The sequence below is a fragment of the Schistocerca americana genome, chromosome X (genome assembly GCF_021461395.2).
Source record: "Schistocerca americana isolate TAMUIC-IGC-003095 chromosome X, iqSchAmer2.1, whole genome shotgun sequence".
In the NCBI taxonomy this organism is placed as follows: domain Eukaryota; kingdom Metazoa; phylum Arthropoda; class Insecta; order Orthoptera; family Acrididae; genus Schistocerca; species Schistocerca americana.
In genome coordinates this window covers 432,115,978-432,133,085 of record NC_060130.1, presented here as the reverse complement: position 1 = coordinate 432,133,085, position 17,108 = coordinate 432,115,978, and the positions used below count along the sequence as shown (strand labels likewise).

General features: G+C 38.2%; 1 protein-coding gene across 1 annotated transcript in view; it reads left to right on the top strand.

The window, feature by feature from the left end:
* Window positions 1-16,174, top strand: part of LOC124554693 (membrane-associated guanylate kinase, WW and PDZ domain-containing protein 1) — a 400,510-nt gene extending 384,336 nt beyond the window's left edge. Inside the window, exons 16-17 of the mRNA XM_047128318.1 lie at window positions 4,569-4,716; window positions 13,532-16,174. Of these exons, the coding sequence (XP_046984274.1) occupies window positions 4,569-4,716; window positions 13,532-13,773 (390 nt within the window). The 3' untranslated portion in view covers window positions 13,774-16,174. The remainder of the gene's footprint in view (window positions 1-4,568; window positions 4,717-13,531) is intronic.
* Window positions 16,175-17,108: the final 934 nt, after the last annotated feature.

The following is a 17,108-nucleotide window of genomic DNA, read 5'->3' as shown; positions in this document are numbered from 1 at the left end:
CTTCGATTTTAATTGACTATCAAATGAATTGGGTACGACTTTTAAAATTTAGTGATGTGTCCAACTTGTTCCCTAAAATTATAGGGTTACGTTTTTAGTGTCTTATCAGGGGTTTTTTGGCAACTGATCAGCCAGTCACACATTGCTATGAATTTATTTTCATTTCCCTCTTGTCTTACTTAGTTTTACTTAATAGTTTCACAACATCTGAACAATTTTAACGCTTTTTTCCGTGGTATGGGCTAGTGTGATTGTGCATGTGATCGTGGGTGACACTGGCTGAGAGTGAGTGTGATTTTATCTCAGATTGCTTTTTACCTCTTGTCTCACATTAACAAACACTAGCACTTGTGATGTTGATATGTTGCAGTATAGGACTGACAAGTGTTATGGAATCAAGTTCCTTCACAATGGCATCAGTGCAGAGAGAGAGCATCTGTTGATCCTTTCTGCTAACCACCAAAATGTTGAATACCCATAGTAAATTGTCCTACAATGCCAAAATATTGCAACTGGTGTGTTAGTGCATTGTGTGACTTCTTTCAGAAGGTGAATGCAGGTGGTTCATGGTTTACCTTCAAGCTTGTGCGTAAACTTTTTGATTGATGTGGAGGGTACAGATGTAAGTTAATCAGTTTGCTTGTAGTGGTGGTAATTTGGTGTTGAAGGAAGCTAGAAGTTGCCACTCATGTTGTAATACATCTCCAGTGATAGTTGTTGATGCATCACTATAGCAGCGAAAGGCACATCAGGCTGAGGATGAGCTAATACAGTTTACACTTTAGTAATGGATGCTTTCTTTTCATCAGTGTACTGCAGTATGTCGCGAGGTTTCAATGAATATTTTAGAAATTCCTAGAGAGGAGCTGCCGACAATGCATCATTGTGTACAAAATGTTAATAAAAATTGGTCCAGTCCAAGAAACAGTGTAATTCACGTGTTGTCGTGATCTGTGCAAACTGAGAAGTAGCTTCCATTTTGATTTGAGGTGGCAGATTCCTTGTGCATTGATAAGATACCCTAAGAATTTTACTGTGTTGCTCCAAAAATGACACATTTTGAGGGGTTAATCACTGAGCTGTTTTTTGTGGTCTAGTGATAATGGTTGTAGATGGGCTAGATGGTTTGACTTGCCGAACGACAAGCAGTTCATCAGTGTAGATGTAACAGAACTCTTAAGTCTCTACTTATTTCATCCTTGAAGTGCTGACAAGCCTGGCCAGCATTACACAATCCAAATGGCATTTGCTGTAATTCTGAGAGTCCGTAAGGCATGTAATCAGTGGTTTTGGGTATATCTTCTAGTGCAATGGGTATCTGACTGAAAGCACAGATGACATGTTGATCGTGGAGAAAACTGTCTTGCCATGAATGTGTGTAGCAAACTTTGATTTGTGGCAAAGGCTAGTGACTGGGTATTGTTCTGGTGTTAACCTGATGATTTTTGCCACAAGGATGCCACCTGTTGATCTCATAAGGGACAATACGGAGTTACGAGGCCCAGCTACCATCCGAAGCACAACAGATCCGCTGTGCTAACATGAAAGGTAACTCGTGCTTTGCAATCTTGAGTTTGTATGGAGGTAGATGATGCGGCCTTGCATGGGCAGGTGTTTCTGGTTTGCTGACAGTGTGATATACTGTTGAGATATTTACTACTGCTAGAGTAGGTGATGAATGTTTGACTTCAGGGAACCAGCAAAGTAAGCCATAATATAGTGAATCACCTGGAGTCCCTGTGATGTCAGCAAGGTTGGCATGGCTTAGGTGTCCACAAATAGAAAAAGATGTTGTAGAGTCAAGCAGACAGTGATGATTGATGAAGAGGCCGTAAAATGTTAACATATCTGCCCCCCAATTGGGTATAACATGTCAGCTACAGTGAACCTCCACATGAATTCATGTTGAAGATTGAAGTTGAGATGAAAATTTATGTGCTTGTTGGATTTTATGAAATATCCATTTGCAGTGTACAGGTAACTACCATCAGTGTTTCATGGAGAAGATGAGAATAAGGGTAAATTGAGACTTCAGCGCCTGTACCAATAGGGAATTATAGCTTGGTAGAGTGCTCCCTTATGAACAGTCGGTAACTGCCCAGTTTAAAATTGGTCACCACCACCACTTGATTTCTGGCAGCATTTTTCTTGACACAAAGTGGTTACTACTGATGGGCTGCAGCTCAAAGTTTTCTTTGATACCAGCAGATATTCTCGCTGTTGGACAGACATTTGATTTTGCTGGAAAAGCATTCATGTTGTGACACACAGGTGGAGCGCCATATTTTTAAGACCATAAATTGCTTAGACAGTTTAGCTACTTATCTGCAGCACTTGCAGAGGATTCTCTGTTCTGATGGAAATGGTTGTGGTACCCTTATGTGGATACATCTTGTCTATTTGGTCAGCAGTTTGAGTGAGAACTTTGAGGTCACCAGTGCAAAATGTATTTTCTGTGCATCCTCAGGAAACCATGTCAGCCATATATTGCACGAAATATAGTCATTAATTTCATAACCTGCCATTGTGCAAAGATAACGTAATGGAGATAGTTTGTGGTAACAAATTCTTCATTGTGAAGCAATTTTTGGAGTCTTTTGACTTCTGACTGCAACAAGTGCATTACAACCTCATACTTCATAGAGATATATCTCTCAGTATTTGGTTGTGAAACTAGGATGTCTTTCACTTCCACAGCCATTTGTTCATTAAGTGCAGTCACCATATAACTATTTAATTTTGTCCAGTGTATTAATATATCGGATCTTTTGAGATTGATTGATAAGACACATAAGAAACAATTCCATATTTTTTCTTCAACCTAAAAATGGTATAATATCAGGTCCACTATACATCATGTGTGTCAACTTCCGTGCTTTGTTGTACAGTCGAAAATCATTCTTCTAGTCAGGTTATGCCACAAATTTCTTTTCTTCCGAATTCTATTCAGTACCTCTTCATTAGTTACACGATATACCCATCTAATCTTCAGCATTTTTCTGTAGCACCACATTTCAGAATCTTCCGTTCTCTTCTCGTGTAAACTGTTTATAGTCCATGTTTCACTTCCATACATAGCTACACTCCATTCAAATACTTTCAGAAAAGCTTAAATCTGCACTGCTGTTAACAAATTTCTCTTCTTTAGAAATGCTTTTCTTGCCATTGTCAGTCTACATTTTATATCCTCTCTATTTAAACCATAATCAGTTATTTTGCTGCCCAAATAGCAAAACTCATCTAGTACTTTAAGTGTCTCATTTCCTAATCTGATTCCCTCAACATCACCTGATATAATTCAACTACATTCATTTATCCTCATTTTGCTGATGTTGATGTTCATCTCATATGTATATGCAATGTATTGCACATAAATAGAGAACGAGATCCACTACTTTTCAGTAATACTATTGATGATAATTTGCTGAAAGCACTAACAACCGTGAAGTATCTATAAATAATGATCCGGAGTTATCTAAGTGCAATCACCACATAAAACTAATCGCAGGAAAATCATATGCTAGGTGGAGATTCATTGGAGGAATCGTAAAGGGATGTAATTAATCCATAAAAGAAGTGGCTTACAAGACACTTGTAACACCAATTCTTGAGTATTGCTCCTCAGTCTGGAATCTTTACCAGGTTTCTTTAATAAAAGATGTAGAGGAGATGCAGTGAAGAGTGGTACATTTCATATTGGTACTGTTTCATAAGGAGGGGAGCATTACAGAGGTTCTCGACAAACCCCAATGGCAAATGCTGTAAGAGAAGCTTTGTGCATCATGTAGAAGTTTACGGCTGAAGTTCTGAGAGTGGTTATCCTGGGAAGAGTCAGGCTACATGTTACTTCCTCTTACATATGACTTGTGAAATGTCTACAAGAAAATCAGAGAATTCAAAGAAATTAGAGCTCATATGGCAGTTTATTAACAGTTATTCTTCCCATCCATCATTTTCGAATGAAACATGAAGGGAGGAAGGCGAGTGGCACCAGAAGTAACCTCCATCAGACACCATAAGGTGGTTTGTGGAGTAATAATGTACATGTAGCGCCTTATACTTCATTTTCATTCCTTCAATGGCCACCGGCCCCGACCAACGTTTATAAATATTAGTGGATACAGTAATATGATGGAAAATATACGATTGGTGTGTGGAAAGGCGACTGTTCACCACATACAGATGACGTTGAGCACTCCTAGCTTTTGGAACAATAGCTACCTACTTTGTTTGTATTAAAATCATTTATATTTGCTGCAGGGCTGTGTGCATCCTCGAGGGGACTAAATCTATGGGATTTATACATATTGTGAAATTTTTATCTGCTCAGACCCGCTGAGTACTCCTCATTTAATATAGAAAGTGTACCCATAGTTAAGTCCTTTGTCTGCATTGCACCAGGCCGTATGAGTATTCAGTAAAGTGAATGTGTGTGTGTGTGTATGAGAGAGAGAGAGAGAGAGAGAGAGAGAGAGAGAGAGAGAGAGAGAGAGAGAGAGAGGGGGGGGGGGGGGGGGATGAAGAGGAGAAGTGAAATGAAATTTCTTATTTGTTTTGTTCTGTTTCAGATTGGAGATCAAATAATAGAAATCAATGGAATCAACACGAAGAATATGACACATGCTGAGGCTATAGAAATTATTCGAAATGGAGGACCTTCAGTGAGACTGCTGGTGAGGCGTGGTGGCAAGGTGCCGCCACCACCACCTGTTGGAGGTAAATTGCTATCCTATTAAAACATTCAAGATTGACCTGAAACACTTGGGACAGATACACCTGGGCTGCTGATTTTATCATATTTTTTGAAAATGATAGCTTTGTAACAGTGAATTCAGTAAATTTGTATGTGGTATCCTGTGAAAGATGCAAATATTGTCTACTTGTTCATCAGGGTATTGTAATAATAAGTTAAAATAAGAGGCATACGAAGATATGTTTTACCAAGTCATGTTTTAATTCGAAAGGAAGTCTTGTGCAATTTATTTTTGTACATAATTTGCTTTAGTGTGGTATGTACTGAATCAAGCATACAAAAACAGCTTCACAATTTAGACACTGCCAAGATGTGTATTTTTTAATACTTTTCCTTTCAGACTCTTACATATGAGGATAATCCCAAAAGTAAGGTCTCCTATTTTATTATAAGTACAGAACTCTGTTTGTGTGGCAGTTGGTCACACTGTTGTGAAGAGTGCTTCACGCGCTGTTTGTAAACATGCACACACTGCGCTGAGGCGCTCGGTCTTGGCTTGGCAGCCATTGAGAATGGAGCTCCTGTTGGATGTTACTGCCAAGTGCGAATTGCGCGCAGTTATTCGGTTTTTTAACACAAAGGGCACCGCGCCGATTGAAATCCATTGCCAATTGACGGAAGTGTATTGTGAGTCATGCATGGATGTCAAAAATGTTTGTACGTGGTGCAGAGTTTGCAGCTGGTTGGACCGAAATTCACAATGAACAAAGGAGTGGGAGACTGTCATTTCTGAGGAGACAGTGTTGAAGGTTGAGCAAAGCATGTGTGAAGATCAGCGGATCACCCTGGATGATCTCTGCATGTTGGTTCCTGAGGTTTCCGGAACCACTGCTCACAGAATTTTAGCGGAAACATTGAACTACCGTAAGGTGTGCGCAAGATGGTTGCCACACATGCGGACTGAGGACCACATGCGGCAATGAGTTGATGCTTCCCGCGCATTTCTTCACCACCTTTCAGCAGAACAGGACAACTTTCTGGACTCAATTGTCACAGGTGTCGAAACCTGGGCATACCACTTTACACCTGAGACCATTCAACAATCACGCCAGTGGCGGCATCCTTCTTTGCCAAAGCCACGGTAATTCAAACAAACACAGTCTGCCAGTAAAGTCATGACAGCTGTTTTTTGGGATCAGAAAGGGGTACTGTTGGTCGACTTTATGCCCACTGGGACCACAATTTACGCTGACAGGTACTATGAGACTCTGAAAAACTCAAACGGGCAATTCAGAACTGTAGAAGAGGAATGTTGAGCAAGGATGTACACATTCTCTATGAAAATGCTCGCCCACACATTGCTCGGCACACCGTTGCTCTCCTGCAACAGTTTCATTGGAACATAATCACCCACCCGCCCTATACTCCTGACTTGGCATACAGTAACTATCACCTGTTCCCTAGGTTAAAAGAACATTTGGTTGGAAAGCGATTCAGCTCCGACGGCGAGGTGAAAGAAGAGGTTCATAACTTTCTGAACAGCCTGGCGGTGAGCTGGTATGACATAGCCACACAAAAACTGACACATCGTCTACAAAAATGCATCAACGGAAATGGTGATTATGTCAAAAAATAGCTAAATGTTCAAGCTGTAAACTGATGTAAACCATTGTAGAAATAAACAGGTCTATGTACTTATAAAAAAAAATAGGAGACCTTACTTCTGGGATTACCCTCATACATCAGCACACACTTTTTGGATGTATGACAGGTGCAATTTTTTCTCAGTAGGTAGTATCTTTCCATCAAAATTGCTGGTACTAAGTCTGTTAACAAGCCATGACATGGAGGAGAAATAATTTATTGATGTTCATACCTTTGTGTTACAAAAGAGTTCCCGTATTCTACATGAAACCACATAGGGGGCATACTTGATTCTTCCATCAATATGTTCCCTTATGAGGTACAAATAGTAATAGGCATCACAAACATGAAAAGTAAAATTTGTTCCACTATTTCAATTGCTTTCTGTTGCAAGCAATCATTTGATCTCAAGTTATCCACTTCTAGTTTTTGATTATTATAATCCAGAACATATATTTTGAGAGCATGTAGACCAGATATTCCCTTCTCTCAAAAATCATCTTTTCTTTTCTCATTCTCAGTTTGACAAATGTACATTAAGGAAGATATTTTCTGTTAGCCATGCAAACACCTATTGTTGGTATTTTGCACTCTAATAAGTAGTCAAATACAAAATGTGATGCACGATGGTGATGCATGTATACCATGCAACATCTTTCAGAATAATTTTCTAGAAATCTGTTCAAAAATTTCGTAACATGTGGTTTTTGGGGCTATTGTCATGTACAAATTTTCTTCCTGGGTATATGCCAAATCACAGCATTACAAACAATAAACAGCTTTATGCCATACCGAATTGGGCTCGCTTTTCATATACATGCAAAAATGTGTGCATCCTTCGAAATCTTGCATACCATCAGAAACCTTCAAATTCTCTGTAGAATAAGTTAAAAATAACACAGAAAATTAAAATGGTAAAAATGGGTGTATTTTGATTAAAATAAATTTGTGATTGGTATTTCAAATAGAGGAGTAGTAGGGGCCAAATGTCATCCAGCCACAGATATTTCTAAGGCTTCACATGTTTACTGTGTAGCCTGCTTTGTGGGTACCTTAAGAGTTGTCACTCACGAGATTAAACGACATTTAGTGAGGAGAGTACCCAGCAATGCGAACTGGTTTATTGTTTTTGACGATTGGCTTCTTTGGTCTTAAGGCTTGTTGTAGGTGGTGACTGCTGTAAGGAACATGGCCTCTAGATGCTGCGATTTGGCTGCTAGACTTCCATGTTATGAAATTTTGTGTTCTCTGTGGATTAGTGCGCTTAGGACATCTTGTTGTGAATGGGTATGACAGCAGGAGGCATGCAGTAAGAAGCCGAAAACACAGCCTGCTGAGGATGAAGAGAAACCAGTTCTCATGGCAATCGTCCCATATGTCTGGAACGTATCAGCAAAATTCGGAAGGATACTCCGGGAAAGTAATGTCAAGTTCTTGTGCCGCCCACTACTCAAGATGAAAGCACTGTTGGGAACAGTTGAGGATGACCTAGGACTTCAGATATAAGGAGTCTGCCACATCCCTTCCAGTGCAGGAAAATTTATGTAGGCCCAAGTATCCAGACAGGACACGAGAGATGTACTTGAGCTTTAACACTGCATAGACAACAAACAACTGACAGTCTTCTGTAGTAGACACTGCATTTTCTATGGACTTGCCATGAATTACAATGGCACCAAGTTGGTACAGCAACTGAAAACCTTCAGGAAGTGTATTCTCGATGAGACTGTAGAGATCCAACTACATGACAAACTAATAAGTAAAGTAATGGCTTTTAAGTAAGCAAAGCCAGGGACTGAGGCTTGAACAAGATCAAAGCACAGTGGCAAGCCATGTGGAAATCTGCTCCCTTCACGGTAACTGAAAAAGACAAGAATGTGTTTTGTCATGCCAACAGAGGCCAGTGTCTGGTGCTGGCCGTGAGGCAACTAGAAACCTGGGTCGAGTCCTGACGTCGCACTTCCTGCACCACCACACACAGTCTGCCATGTTCACGTGCAGAGGCTGCCGGTGAGAGGAGGTGGGGGACTGGTTATAGAGGTGGCACCAACAGAAAACAATCAAGACATCATTAATGCCTGAAGATGGCAAGTAGTCGGCTTGACAAAATATTGCAACTTCTGGATGACACCACCCAGCTGAATACCTGGGAAGTATTCAAAACATTGAGAACTTTCTTCTGGCTTTCCAGAAGTTAGAATGAAGTCTGCTGTTCTCAATTTTAAGGTGTCCGTGAGGTTTATGGGCCTCATTTTCAATCTTGAACATATGTGTTTGCCACATCTGAAGGACATAAGACGTTTTCAAAAGTATTCAGCATTTTAAAATTTGTCATCTGTGAATGATGATGAGCTGACTTCCAGCTGTAGTGTGCCTTTGTACCTGAGCACCTTCATTATAAATTGGCAGTGCACAAATCTAATAGACTGTCATATGTGAAGGTACTGGATGCATTCCAGCACGAGGTAACAAGGCTGACCATGACAGCTTTTAGGACTGGTACTATTTGTAAACTTTGTACTGAGACAAGTTATCCACCATATTACATTAAACATTAGCTGGTCATGGTGTGACAAGCATGCAAAATGTATACTGTACCTCAGACACCAGAATACAATACTGCTGCCTGCATTCAAATGGAATGAATTCTCAACAACAGTCTGTTAGCAACAAGACCTTTTCATCCATTCATTGCAGGCAAAGAATGTCCATTATTAATGTAATTAACTAATTTAGTGAATAGTACACTTCTTAAATAAGTGTTTTATAAGTCATTTAGATCTGCATGCGTAACTTTGTATGTGCCAAGAGATCGAAAAAAAGTTAACTGCCTTTGACATTGTCTTCAGAATTCTTCTCTTAATGCATATACAGTTCTCAGTTCAAAGGTATATGCAGTTCTGAAGCCAGTGGAACAGATGAGGTGTAACTGAGAAGTTTCTTTTCTGCTATTCACAAAGCCCTTCAGGAAGTATACTCAGCAGTTAAAATGGTTTGAAACATACAGGAATTCTTTGTTTTGCACAAATGAAGGGGAAAGAGGTATCATGCTGCTGGACTAAGGGTATGTTGGAATTCAGGTAAAGAAGCAAACTGTTACAGCAGTTAAGAAGGCCTGCTTAGGTTACAGATCCAAACAATTTGATATTCTCCTGCATAATGACGTGTCACTGTTTAGTAAGATAATGCCTCTGTGGAATTGAGGAAGGTTACTCAAACTGTTTTATGTATTTTAACCTTGTCTGTCACATTTCAATATCGTTATTAAAGACCCAGCTGTCCGACTCTGCCGAAAAATCCATTGTGATAAAATATTGATAACTGTTATTCTTAATTTAAATTTCTTTATTGATCAGAGCATCTCTTGTTGAGTAATCATCTCTCACTTCTGTAAAATGATATGCTACTTTTTACACTGTCTAATGTCACAGCATCAAAAACACCAAACATTATTATTTTCAGCAGTGAAATGGAAAGTATTAAGAGGTTTTGAACATTGAGTTTAATTCTGTGCAACATTTTAGATAAGTTATACAATGTCGAGAGGTGGCTCACAAGACATTAACTGACGTGCAACATTCCACTTTCTTGCAACATTTTATCTATCGAATATACAGGGGAAAGCAGATACTCATTACCTAATATCTAAAGTTCAGATTTCCATAACACTGTCACATAGTACATGTGAATACTGCCAAGTCAGCAGTGTGTTTCACATGTGCATGGAAATGGGGCAGTGAGATTTATTTCACTGCTCATACACATGTGGAGTACTATCAAAGAGGACTAATTGTTAAAGAGCATCTTCTATACACCAGAGCTTCACTTAAAATGTTTACTAGCTAAACTGGCATTCAGGCATATAACCCATTGTCAGCAGCAACTGATACAAATGATAACAAACAGTTGTTTGTACACCAGTCTCTACAATGTAACAGTTGTACACATAACAGCTGAAACATAAGTCTATGTACATTATGAAACCATATATCAGTGATATTCATGTCAATTGTAAATTATTTGTGTAGTTCAGTTCAATGTTCACCTAGAAAGCAAACAACAACGTAGATACCTAGAATCCATTTACAACCATATCTGTGTTTTATGATAGAATATGAAATCTATACTACCTCACAGTGCACAAGTTGTGTGTGTTGCAGCTGTCAAATCTTAAATGGTACCATTTCTTGGTCACGTTGGACACAATTGTCATTTAACATATATATGGAGCCTGTACTACAAAAAATGCACCATGAATAAATTATCCAAATGGGATGGGTATCGGTAGATTTGATGCTCATGTACAGACAAACAAATGATTACAATCTCAGACAAATATGATGAGTTATTCAAGAGATGGTTCAAATGGCTCTGAGCACTATGGGACTTAACATCTGAGGTCATCAGTCACCTAGACTTAGAACTACTTAAACCTAACTAACCTAAAGACATCACACACATCCATGCCCGAGGCAGGATTCAACCCTGCGACCGTAGCAGCAGTGCGGTTCCGGACTGAAGTGCCTAGAACCGCTCGGCCACAACAGCCGGCTTATTCAAGAGAAAGAGCTTCACAAATTGAGCAATTCAGTGATATCTTGCTCCACCTCTGACCTTTATACAAGCACTTATTCAGCTTGGCACTGGTTGATAGTCATTAGATGTCCTCCTGAGGGATATCATGCCAAATTCTTTTCAGTTCGCGGATTTGATCATCAAAATTGCAAGCTGGTTTGAGGGCCTTCCCCATAAACGTTTCAGATATTCTCAATTGGGGAAAGATCTGGCAGCCTTGCTGGCCACAAGAAGGTTTGGCAAGCATTGAAGACAAGCTGTGGCAACTCGTGACATGTAAGGGCATTATTTTGCTGAAATGTAAGCCCCAGATGGCTTGCCACTAAAGGCAACAAAATGGGGTGAAGAATACTGTCGACATACCACTGTGCTGTAAGGATGGCGTGAATGACAACAAAAGGGCTGCTGCTGTGAAATGAAATGGTACTCCAGAACATCACTCCTGGTAGTTGGGCTATATGGTGGGCTTCCGAATCCCACCACTGTCCAGTATGTCTCCAGACACATCTTCACCCTGGAATCTTATTGACCAGAGTAGAATTCTGTTCAGTGGTGAGTCCCTTTGTGAACTGAGCCTGACTGCAGATGGTGAGAGTTTCTACTGCTCGTCTTCAGGCTTGCCAAATCTTACCTCGGCCAGCAAGGTCACCCAATATCTCCCCAGTCGAGAATGTTTGGTACATTGTGGGCAGGGCTTTCCAATCAGATTGAGATTTTGATGATTGCTCTTGAATAAATCATCAAATTTTTCTGGAAATGTAATCATTTGTTCATCTGTACATAATGCATTACATCTACCGATTTCCATGCCATTTGGATAATTCATCCGTGGTGCACGTCATTATGTCTTAGAGTGCATTTTGCATTTTTATACTTACTGTCCAAACATGGTAATTTTACATGTATGAATGTGTGTCACAGTGCATATTTATATGATTTCAGAAGTAACAAGAGATGTGTAATACAGACTCTTTGGCCTATCTGTCAGTTCCGAATTTACATTTTATAACAGTTGTGTCCAGTGAGACCAAGAAATGTCATTGTTTAATATTGGACAGCTGTAACGTAAGTGACAATTGTATACAGTGAGGTAGGACAGATTTCATACCTTATCATATTAACACAGACAAGGTTATAAGTGGATTCTAGGTATCCACCTGGTGTTTTGCTTTCTAGATGAACATAGAGCTGTACATACAAATAATTTATAATTGACACAAATCTCATTAGTATAGAGATGCATAAAATTGTATACAGTGAGGTAGGATAGATTTCATACCTTATCATATTAACACAGACATGGTTATAATTGGATTCTAGGTATTCTAGGTATCCACCTGGTGTTTTGCTTTCTAGATGAACATAGAGCTGTACATGCAGGAATACAACTGTTATGTTGTAGAGATTGACGTCATGCAGTTATTTGTTGTCCTTTGCATATGTACCACTGATGATGGGCTATACACCCAAATACCAGTTTAGACACTAAGCATTTTATGTGCAGCCCATGGTGTTTCAAAATTGTCAGTTAACAAATAGTATTTGCAAACTGCAGAGCACCAGTTTCTCAAGATCTCTAGAAAGGTTTACAGTTCCAGATTATCATTCCTGAAATAACTTATGTCTATACATATTTGCTAAAATTTTAGTGTGTCTTTATGAGGTTTTGCTTTTGGAATTGTATATCAGTAACAAACATGAACCAATACCCATGTCATTATTGCCATACAGTGCAATTAAATGTTTGGTTGCCTTTTCTTCTAGCTGTCCTCCTTTGTGTTGAGAATAAACTTTATAATGTGATACCAAGCTATTTCTCATATCCCATAAATTTTGTGGCTGTCATTATGGACTTTCTAATGGCCTCTTCATTTTGTACATAGGCTTGAATTTTTCTGTCAAGAAACAGTTGAATGTGCATTCTGTATTTGATGCGATTCAGTTTCATACAAATTCATACTGATTTTGTGTGTTTGTTGTGAAAACAGCAGTTTATTTGAAGGGAACCTCACATTTCTAGAATTTCTGGATGTTTTCCCAGCAATGTTTCTGTGAACAATCACATAAGTTGTGTCAGATCTAAAACTCTCATTGTTTACTTTAACAAAATGTAATTTATACTTTGATTTATTGTGTGGATGTGCTCATGTAATCATTTTCATCAGGTCCAGTATAGTATTGCCTATGCCTTTCAGTTGAAAGCTTTTTATATAGATTTTTTGACTTTTTCATCAGATGCTACTGACACTGTTTACATCATAGTGTGAGAGAAACAGCTCACATGAGCTTGAATATCCTCCACTTTAAGGAGAAAGGTATCTTTATGTACAGATGGCTTATGTAAATCAACAATATCATTAATTTAATGAGGTGTGGCCAAAAATCTGTGCACATTGTAGAAACTTTAAGTAGTATATTTGATCTTAACAGTTTTCCTGTACATTGAGATAATATAATCAGATACCAGATGGGTTATTTCTGTTAATATACACATGTAATTTTCATGTATAAACTAGAGCTGCATTTTAATTTCACATTGTGAAGTCATTGTACCTGTCTGAAAGCTGCAAAATATTTGTGGTCTTAGGACTCAAATTTGCCCTTTTATGTGTTGTGCAGAGCCTTCAGGTGGTCTGGGTAGTGGAGCTGCTGCGTCACCCCCATCTGGATGCCCACCCACCCATGGGCAGCCTGCCGGTCTGAGGCCAAGTAGTGTACTGGCGCAGCAACAACAACCAGCACAACCAGCATCTCAGCCACCTTCTCAGCAGCAGCAACAGCAACAGCAGCCACAACAACAGCAAAATGGGGGCCGCAATGGGGACCCAGTTTACTGGGACCACCGTTACAACCAGAGCTGACAGTAATTCGATCATGTCACTGCCAGCTGCTTTGCTTTGGTGCCTAATTCAGTTCATTTATGTTTCTCTTTGTCCTTGAAAGAGGGATCACCTACAGATGTGAATGTTTTCCTTAGCTGTGGATGCTTTTTTTTTTTTGTCCACGTTGATCTCATGTATGCTAAGATGGGACACATTTTTATGCTATCGAATCTCACATGTGACTGTGGAGAGAAGAAGATTCCTCTTAAAATAAACAGGAGCATACTCTGCCCGTAAAATGTTCGCAGACAGGATCTGCTGTTTGCCTTTGTAGCTGTAGTTTGTATAAACATGCTGCTGCTGCTTTCGGTGCTTTGCTACTCTCTCTCTGGCAGCGTCAAAAGAAACAGACTGTACTGTTTGTGCTGATATCACAAAGAGAGAGGCTGTAAAAAGATTGTAAGACTACTACAGAAATGAGCAGAGCAGCCTGTGAAATATCAAATAATCTGCAGAGGATGTGTGTTAAAGGATGTACCTGAAGTTCAAAAGGAATTTCAGTTCTTTTTGTTTAGAGATCTGTGCCTTAGCTGTACACTCTGATTATACCGTAATAAAGAATAAGAAGTCCTGTAAGGCAAAGAACCAGGCTTTTCAAAGAGCACTTACAATAAATTTAAGTATATTTGTTCTGTGAACTTTGTTACAATTTTACTCAAGTTGTTGTTTGTAAGAAAAATGCTTTCTGTAGATTTTGTTTTTTTTATTTTTTATTCAGAGTGTTTAAAAATTTAATAGAGAATTCTGTGTATGTCAATTTCATTTCTCTGTGACTGTTATCTGTAAATATGTGTACATATTAAAACTGCTACTGTTAATGTATATCCAACATTCAAAATTTTAATTTAATATCTTTGTTGTACAATCATGTATAGAGTTACTAGCTGCAGTACAATGGGCAGAAAAGTTGCCTGCCTGCTTTTTGTACACAGAATGGTTGATGGGTGCCAGTGAAAGTTGTGTGGTTTTTATTATTATGAATTTATACTGAATGATGCTGAAAATATTGTGTGATTTGTGTCTGTTGTAATCCATTAAATGTAAGTTGTACTTAGTTAATGTTCAGGTTACTTCTTATACAGTGAAATCTTTGCATTATGTTCTTCAGATTTTTGTTTGGTGCATAGTGACATTGTTATTATTGAGTTTTATAGCATTTTAAATGATGGTAAATGCGAGTAATTAGTTTGCTGACTGCCATAACTGAGAGAATATTCTAGTCTTTTATCATTCACATTTGTTAAAGCAATTCATTGTATTTTTAGTTTTTTGCTGTGGGAAGACATACTGTTGAAATGTCATTACAAAAAATCTTAGTTTTTCCCTCGTGTATCCTTAGTTATTTAAAAAAAAATATTGTATTTTTTGACACAGATCAATCAAAGTCTGCGCAGGACTTTGAGATTGTCATTCATGGACCATGATATTTAATGACACTTGCACGCAGTGGCCCTTGACAGTTCCAAAAAATTTTTGAATTCAGCACTATGAGAAAATATTGTAACAGTTGTTTTTAAGAGTATTTTCCCTCATCTTTCATATAAATATTTTCCAAAGATTTGCTGTTAGTATCTACATTTCCTTTCCAGTTTGTGAAAATAATTTTATTTGATTGCAGTTAAAAACCTCTAGACTGCTTCATCTGATTCTGGAAAATCCAAATAATGTAGGTGCTAACTGCTGTATACTGAATTTTCTAAATTAAACATTGTGGGATAGTACTTTATTTGCATTTTATAGACTCTGTTGTAATCAAGTGGGTCATGTGAAAGACTGAGAGAACATTGCATTTCTATGTTATTTTCCAATCTTAGATCTTTAATCATTGTGGGGAACCATTTGGAGAATCATTTTATGTTCAGGCATCACATTAGTGGTAACATCAAATTATGTTTGTGACACACAGTTTTCAATGATGGATTAAAATGGTATTTTGTGTAGACGTGTTACAATTTTTTAAATGCAGAAAAACATTGCAATAATCATTCCCATGACTTGGAATAAATAACTGCATATTTGCCTTATCCTCTTGCATTCTACATCTATAAGTACATTTTATGAAAGTTTGAGGAGTGGATCTGTCTGTATGATTTGGAGCAGAAACACTGAAGTGAATGGGAAGCTTGGGGTGTTACCTCTGCACCCTCCCACTACTATTCATTTTGTAGCCGAGCACATGTGCTACCACAGCTACTGTAACAATCATTGTATTGTAGCCTTTACTGATGATAAAGATAATTTGAGCTCCAGATTGTTTGTTAAATTCACAGGTGGAGTGAATATTGCATAACTGAGTATGATGTTATGGCTACGTTTGCCGGACTCACTTTGAGGCTGTTAATCAAGCATCAGGTATTAATAAATAAAACATGAAGTGTACTTTTTGTTTCTACTTGTTGTACTGTGTCTGTGAATATTTATACGCTTTAAATGTTATAAGGAAAGTTATGGCAGAATATAAATAATTTAGGACTAAAGGAAACCTCTCGAAGAATAGCAGAAATGTTGATTCATTGACAGGCACACACAAAAGAGAGAGAAAACATGCTATCTTTTGGAATAAAATCTGGGGATTTGTTCTGAAAGCTAGTGAGTTTTTTTTTCCTCCCCATCCTCCTCCTTTGTGTGTGCCTGTCGACAACTCAGCGTTCTGCTATTTGGTGAGGTGTCTCTTTTAATCCTAAAATATTTCTGTGCTTTAACATTCATTGGAGATACTTGCATAAAGAATTATTTCATAACTTTTTTTGCACTGCATAAGAGTTTGTCTCTTTATGAAAGTTCTGATTATGAAAATGAATGTTTCACCTATCATATTTAAAACACCATATTTTGCTCCTTGAGCAAAATTCAAAACATTGTTTACTGCTTTAAAGCCCATCTTCTATAAGAGTTAAAGTCCGTGGGGCATTAATTTCAAAGTACTTGACTTCCAGATGAGGAGGCTTTTATAAATATACTTGGGTGAATTTTGTGTAACATGGCACATGATTTTTTTCCCTAAAGGCTTTTAGTATTTCTATATACGGTTCTCATGAAATTTGGAAATCCTGCTATTCGATACACTAAGTTTTGACAGAATATACAAAACAAAACACCAAGTTTCTTGCATGAGTGCTTTATTTCAGAAAAGATGCTGTGACATTGCAGTACTGATGTTGCGTATGAAAACTTGAAAGTATAATTTATATTTGTTTTGTATCATATGTCTGGTACAATGCAGTTCTGAAATGTACTGATTTGATGATGTACTTGACATTATTAGAGATTGTGTTGGTGTTGAGCTGTGAAGCTAAGTGTGTTTAAAAATGTCT